At 32.9% G+C, this 7,546-nt stretch overlaps 1 protein-coding gene across 2 annotated transcripts; it reads left to right on the top strand.

Annotated features, from left to right (window-relative positions):
* Window positions 1-3,508: 3,508 nt before the first annotated feature.
* Window positions 3,509-7,337, top strand: LOC120625379 (gastrula zinc finger protein XlCGF26.1-like). 2 transcript variants are annotated; one of them, XM_039892419.1, is made up of 5 exons: window positions 3,509-3,568; window positions 3,719-4,527; window positions 4,934-5,251; window positions 5,639-5,949; window positions 6,623-7,337. In XM_039892419.1, the coding sequence occupies exons 1-5, from the start codon at window positions 3,566-3,568 to the stop codon at window positions 6,877-6,879; spliced, it is 1,698 nt and encodes a 565-aa protein (XP_039748353.1). In that variant the 5' UTR covers window positions 3,509-3,565; the 3' UTR covers window positions 6,880-7,337. The 2 variants fall into 2 exon arrangements, with proteins under 2 accessions (XP_039748353.1, XP_039748354.1); XM_039892420.1 differs by having other exon boundaries at window positions 3,511-3,534.
* The last annotated feature ends 209 nt before the right edge of the window (window positions 7,338-7,546 follow it).

The raw sequence follows: 7,546 nt of genomic DNA, 5'->3' as shown, positions 1-7,546 counted from the left end.
GATCACATTTGGGAGTACTTGCTTGACTTAAATTGCTACCGATCAGATAACTTCGTGAACTTCATCTACTCTCATTCTTGTACTCTATGCTAAATAATCCACTCACTCCCTCGTACCTTATAAACCGTTTTCGCTATATTTCCTATTCTCCTTCACATTCTGACCTCCGATCGCACGCACACACTATAAGCGTCTGGTACTCCCATTTCATTTCCCAACCAAGTTCTTCGGTATCTCTCCACTTTTAAGGCTATTGTGCTTTGAAATAAATTGCCTGGTGACATCCGTAAAAGTTAATCTCATCCCATCTTCAAGTGTTGGTGGAAAGACCTTTATCTATGGGCGAAGTAATTTGATCAAATATCTTTATTAATGTGTATTATTTGTATTTTTTTATGTACCTACTTATATCTTGGAATCTTTAAAAGGTATATATATAAGTAATATGCATATATATCTCCTTTTTTTATTTATTTATTTTTAAATTTATACAGCAATATATATATTTTTGAATATATATGCGTATATATTTGCACTATCCAATTCTCTTGCAGCTGTTCCTTACTGCCAGAGGTTGTCTATAAGAGATTGTTTGCAGCAATAAGGCCGCCTTTTCATGCATCCGATTTTTGTTTTTTTTTATCCTTTATTTTATGTTGTTTGGATCTTTGCGTGCAGTAAAGTAATTCTTGTTTTCATCTTCTTCTTTTTCTCTTTTCCCAGACAATTTGGAATAATTAAAAAAATATTGCTTTATTTTTCTATCTTGTCTTATAAGGTAATCATTGAAAAAGTATAAAGTTTGTTTACCCAAAAATATTAATAAACATTAGAAACATACGTAAGCCCAAGGAGAAGAAGAAGAAATCTCATTTTATATCTATATTATATCAATATAGATCTTAGATGAGACCTTTATGTAAATCTTTTTAGCTATTTATTATGTTTGAACGTTAGCTTAGTTATTGTTTAGGGATGCAGCGCGGTTTTATTTGTTATATTATTTAATTTATTTAAGTTCATATATAATAATGCCAGTATTTAAGTAAAGGCGATATACTCAAGTGTACGTAGCCTTTATCGATTCCCTATCCTCTTCTTCCCTAAGGAAATTACTAATCGTAATCATATCTTTTTAATAATAGGTAAGATTGAAATGTTCGCAGATAAATGAAAAAGTAGGTGCTTTATAGATGTATTGACTTTTGCCCCAATATATTATTATGATAATAGTAAACAACACAATCTATACTTATAATAATTTATAATAATCCCGATATTATGACTAAATATATGGAGAAAAGATTTGTATTTAATTATTGTGTTTAATAAATTAAAAGGTAGTGTTATCTTGATTTAAATATATTATACCTAGTTCTTCGTAATTTATCTCGGCAGATATTGTTTACTCGTTATTTTTTATCACCCATACATTTAATGCCTAATATTTAAACTCGGAATAAACGGAGCGCAAATCTTCTGTGAACATGACTTTTTAATTTTCTTATCTAAGTAGTTACATATTAAAATCAATGTATAACTTATTTTAATTTGTAAAATCGTAGAATTGAACAAATTAGTACCTACTTTATTTATCTAATAATTACAAATACTTACTACCTATTTTTTACTAACTCACGTTCTGTTATGTACCTTAGTCATAGTTCCATAGAGTTTTAATATTTTGTAAATAGTTTAAGTTATAGTAGTTTAATCACATTAATATTAAACTAAGAAAAACATGTTACTCAAATTTTGTCCTAGTAGGGATTTACTCTGTTATGTTGTTCTTTCAAATTGCTGTTGTAGATGTTCTTAGATTAGAAAATAGAAATAAAAAAAATGAAATGTGGTCGTTATTTTACTTTATCCTAGCTATAAAATTTAATAACCTATGTTACGCAGTTACGGCTAAAACAGACGACCTGGGATTCGATCCGTTAATAAACCTTAATCTAAGGCCCGTAATCTGTTAAAGCTTTTCTGACTCGTTGATCTAGTACAGTCATTTTAGTGTTTAGCTCTACTCAGACGAGGTCTTCGGATCGAGTCGATTGTCAAATCAGGCCCAAAGTTATTGAGATACCTACCTAGTAGGCTTTTTCAGTCTACTATTACCAATTGACGAATTTGACAAGAGTAGACATAGTGGTAGATATACTATTCTACCGGAAAAATTGTGCTATTATGTCTTAATTGTATAAGCCAGTGAATATGCATTGAACCAGAACCAGAGTGGGTATAGATTCTATCTCTCCTATGAGAGAGTAGGCATGTGTCTAGCTGTGGGATATTTTGGTCTAGACTACTCAGTCCAACATAAGTACCAACAGCGACAATCCAGGGACAATGCGACTTGCAAGTGACTCAGAGTCACTTAAAACAAATACAAAACCTTGTTTTTTTCAATTCTGTGTATATAAAAGTTATTGAGACGTAATCAATCCTAAAATTAATTTCTATTTATTCAAAGACTAAGAGCCAATTTCACCAATAAAGTCGCAACAAGGCATCAACCAACGGGGCATAAAAAACAACAGGGATGTTATCATAATTTACGTTTTATGACATATCTTAATTGATAGACCACGAAAAAATCAATCATCAGGCGAAAGATACACTCTCACATTACTCAGTGGTTCAAAACGACTAAATATAAGGTTTCTTTTTGAAGTAAAACTTCGTAAGGCGCGACTAGGAAGTAAGTCTGATTTTGTTTTGACGTCTGTGTAGTTTCCGCTATTATAAAAATAATAATTTGGATTGGTCGTAAGTATATGTCATATACTCCACGTTTTTTTTACTTATACGCCAGCTAGTGCCAAATATTATAATCATTAAGGATTATTTATTTCCAATATTTTCAAACGGATCAATTGTGAATAGTAAAGTGAATAAAAATTCAACAGTTTAAAAAACTTGAGCCATCAATCCACATTGGAGCAGCGTGGTGGGTCTATGCTCATGAACTATCTCGATATTGTACTATAGTACCACTGATGTGACCAGTATTGAAATTTCCCAATAACTCATTTTCAAATAACGATGTCCAACTTTATGAACCGGCAGTACTTAGGGACTGCCGGAACGGTTAGTCGTTTGTATATATATTTAACGGACCTATAAACCAGCAATAACCCTAAGCGGCCCATCAGGAAAGTTAATCACTTATTGGTGCGTGGCGGAACACTCGTTTACACCAACAGTCCGTTAAACTTTTAAAGCACTTAGCGCTTAAATTTTAAAAAGCTGTTCTTTTCGTCGGCTATCGATACCAGGTTCCATTTAATTACTAGGATATATTTCGAACGGCGCCTATTTTTATTAACAATAATATAGACGGTGTGCAAACAGTCTTACAGTTAGGGTTACGAGAACACTCAGCGAGAACATGAATTTTGCGCTTAAAGTTGCACAAAAATATCCGTCATGTTTAATCTGTAGCCGTTGAATCTAGAAAAAAACATTTAAGTCTATGCTAGTAGTTTATGGTTATTTAATATTTTTATTTTTTACAAATGCTTGAAAGGAAAAGTGAGAAGTTTATATTAATTTTTTTAAATAAATGGTATTTGCATGATATATTATCTTTTACCTAACATGTTTGTGAGAACTTAAATCAGAGATATGTCGTGTAACGATAGATAAAACACAAAAAAAACTCAAGAAATAAGTTTATCCATGTCTGAACTCTGATTGTAGAATGTTTTGGTTTTAGTTTTCAACTCAAAGGGAGTATTATACGATGGAAAAATCGAGAAATGTTCACTGCAGGTTGTGCGCGGAACCTAAAACATCAGATAAAATGCTGGACATATCAAGCGATGAGCTAAAATACGAAGAGGTTTCCAAAAAACTCTATTTTCTAAACGCTGTTTACGTAAACGTAAACAAGGATAATGTTTTACCGAAAACCATATGTTTTGTGTGCTACGAATCTTTAAATAAAGCCTACGATTTTCTAGACAAAGTTAAAAGAGCACAGACAATTTTATACAACATATATCCTTTGGATGACGAGAAATGCTCGTCAAACGATGAAAGACCCGTCACTTACGATGAAGCATCAGATGCTGAATCTGGACCCGATTTAATAAAACTTGAAATACCAACAGTCAAAAATGACTTGAACAATTTACATACAGAATTAATGATAGATAAAGATACAATAAAAAATGAACCAAAAGATGAGATAGATGCCAGCCAAGAGAGTCATAATTATGACCAAACTTTAAATGTACAAGATTTATTAGATGCAGCAATGTGTAATGTTTCCTATCCTGAAGTAACATTGTATGCTAAAGAAGTTAGCAATGCAAAAAAGAAGGCCATATCTTCGTGGAAGGAATATCCCTGGATATGTTTACATTGTGACATTGAGTTCCTTGATATCGTTACTTTGAGATTGCATTCAAAGTTAACGCACAGTAAATGTAGTGCGTTTGTTTGTATTGATTGCAATAATTTTGGAAGTGGTGATTTTGATTATTTCATTAAACATGTTAAGTTACATCGGAAAAAGCTCAGGTAAAATATGTAGTAAGTAGCAACTAAAATGTGTTTCAAAAATTACAACTTTATATAAAAAAGTAATGTTCTCACATTTATGTATGTGACTTTTTCTGTTCTACCATAAGTTTCAAATGCTTGAACAGAGTTTTATTTATAAGATATTGTTTGAATCCTTACATCTTCCCAAGAGGCACAGGCTATAAGTCTTGGAATCTTTATCTCTAAACATATCTTATATGTCTTTATCTTGCTAATATTTCTCAATGCTTGGAATGTGCATACAAAATAAATCACTCATTTTCATATTTCTCATGGATGGATTAATTCATTAATTCTTCACAAGCCATATATAACCCATACTAATCATTGAGGAAATTATCTGAAATTTCTACAAAGCTGTAATTTCGTTTTATAATTTTAGAAAAAAATGTCACTATTGCGATGAAACTATAAATGAAGATACTTTACCCTTCCACATAGAGCAACACTTTCAAAAAAACCAAGTTTCCTGCACCAATTGTGGGGAAATATTAAAAAACAATGAATCCCTCCAAAAGCATCTGGTTGAATACAATTCAAAGAAACCAAAGAGAAAACCACGAAGGAAACGTGGTACACCTTTAACCATAGAGGACTTAACTTGTGGAATGTGTAAAAAAGTATATAAGAACCCAAATAGTTTACGGGATCATATGAAAATACACACAGATGATAGAAAAAGGAACTACACATGCGATAGGTAAATATGGAACTGTTTTTTCATGCCCAATGCAATACTGTAAAAACCAAATGTGGTTCTAATAACTAACTGCAAGGGGACCATGCCAGTAGGAAAATGGGAGTCCATGAGATGTAAATGGGGGTCAATGATACTGGATCTCCTTTGTGCAGATTGTACCCAACTTTAATTTAGGAAGTTCGAGGGATTTGGTGAAAAATTGCATGAATAAAGCAAAAATAAGAAAAATCACAATTACAACAACAGGACTTTTTACCTTCCTACCAATTACTCTCCTTTGGTTTGCATACAAAAAAACATCTACATGATAAGGTTATCTTTGAGTACAAAGACTATTTACTATTACTTTGTTACTTTTTCTTTGCAATTAATTGACTCTGTTTACAGATGTGGAAAAACGTTCTATAATAAAGGCACCTTAACCTCTCACATTATGGCCCACGATAAAGTCAGACCACACATATGTAGGATATGTAACAAGTCATTCTTGTTCCCAAACATGCTGAGACGTCATGTTGAAATGCATTCAGGAATCAAACCATTTTCTTGCGAGCAGTGTGGAAGGTGTTTCAGACTTCAGTACCAGTTGAATGCGCACAAAATAATTCATACAGACTCCATGCCGCATGTATGCCAGTATTGTAATAAGGCATTCAGATTCAAACAGATCTTGAAGAATCATGAACGGCAACACACTGGTAAATATTTCTTTGTGTATCTTTTCTCAGAAAAGTTTTTCCATTACCACCTTGTCAGTGTCTGCCTGTTTGGTATTCTGTTATGGTATGTGAAAGTATGGTTGTTTGTTTGCCCCTCTTTCGCTTTAACATAGCGATGAGATAAGATAGGCATAGAGTAAATAGATATAAGGGATAAGATAGCTGTGGTCACATATGTGCGTAAACAACTTAACAGCTTAGCAGAATTAGGAATTTTTTTTTCTGGGGAAAAACAATAGTTAGCTATAGTACATTTGGCTTGGTCCGACATTTATTAAAATAAAGTCTTGCTTGCTCTTAAATCAGTTTTTGCTACTGCGGCGGCGACAAATGTCGTAACTCCTTAAAATTACAATTTTTGCTATATTTTGTCACCTGTGTGTAAAGAAACATTGAAGGAAAGCAGTGTGAGGAAACCGGCATGCTCGAGTAACCTCCCCATAAAGTTCTCAAAGGCGTGTGAAGTCTGCCAATCCGCACTTGGCCTGCAATCCAAAGCTTGGTGAATTAGAGCGTAAGCCCTCATTCTGAAAGGAGACTCGTGCTCTGTAGTTGGCCGGCTATGAGTTGATGATGATTAACCAATGCGGATTTATACTGTATTGATTTAAATTGATTTATTCCGACTTATTCATTAATGGTTAATTCCCAGGAGCAAAGCCTTATTCCTGCCAAAGTTGCAGTATGGAATTCACAAATTGGTCAAATTACAACAAACATATGAAAAGGAGGCACGGGTTGGACACTTCCAAGAAAAAGATCACTCCCGAGGGCGTGTTCCCTATAAACCCCCAAACCGGTGAACTGGTGCAGTTCAGTGATGCCGGTACAGAGGAATGGAAGACCAAGATTATGATACCGGGCAAGCGGGGTAAGAAGAAAGTTATTAAAAAGGAAGACACTGTATAGTATTACTAGAATAGTTGAGTAGATTTTGCTACTCTTAAGTACAAACGTATTTTTATTGATTTTATGAAGCACAGGTACATTTATGAAAAAGATCCTATTGGTTTGATATCTAAAAACAAAATATGGTTAAATTTTCCTATGGATCATCAACTCAAATGATAACTGCTTTAGTTGCATAATATACATATAATTTTAGATAGAATCTATAACACAATTCTATACTACTTATTTATATTTTACTGCTGGCTGTAGAAGCTTACATGAGTTTTGAGATTCAAACAAGGAGTCAACTCTACTCTCACGCTACAGAGTTTCGATACTCAAAAATGAGAGGTTTATCTTGTGCTAAGGTACATGAGAGCAAGCTTTAATTTATTTTCAATAGAATAATGCCATATGTTTTAGTCCGTAATTTATTTAGAAAATATTATTATTTTATATTATCAACGAACTAAACATGTATAATAAAAAAATGACTCCTAATTAATTGTATTATTTTATCCTACTCTACAATAATTATCATGATGATATTCTAGTGGTTCCTTTCGAGGGGATAGAGTTCGGTCCCTAGCATGTACTTCTAAAGTTTCGGTGTTATGCACAGCCATTAAATATCAGATACAGTTAAATGTTGGTGAAGGAAAACCTCGTTTTTTGCGTGTTTTAT

This window comes from Pararge aegeria, chromosome 7 (genome assembly GCF_905163445.1).
Source record: "Pararge aegeria chromosome 7, ilParAegt1.1, whole genome shotgun sequence".
NCBI lineage: Eukaryota > Metazoa > Arthropoda > Insecta > Lepidoptera > Nymphalidae > Pararge > Pararge aegeria.
The sequence above is the reverse complement of the archived record's forward strand: the minus strand, read 5'-3'. Positions and strand labels throughout refer to the sequence as shown.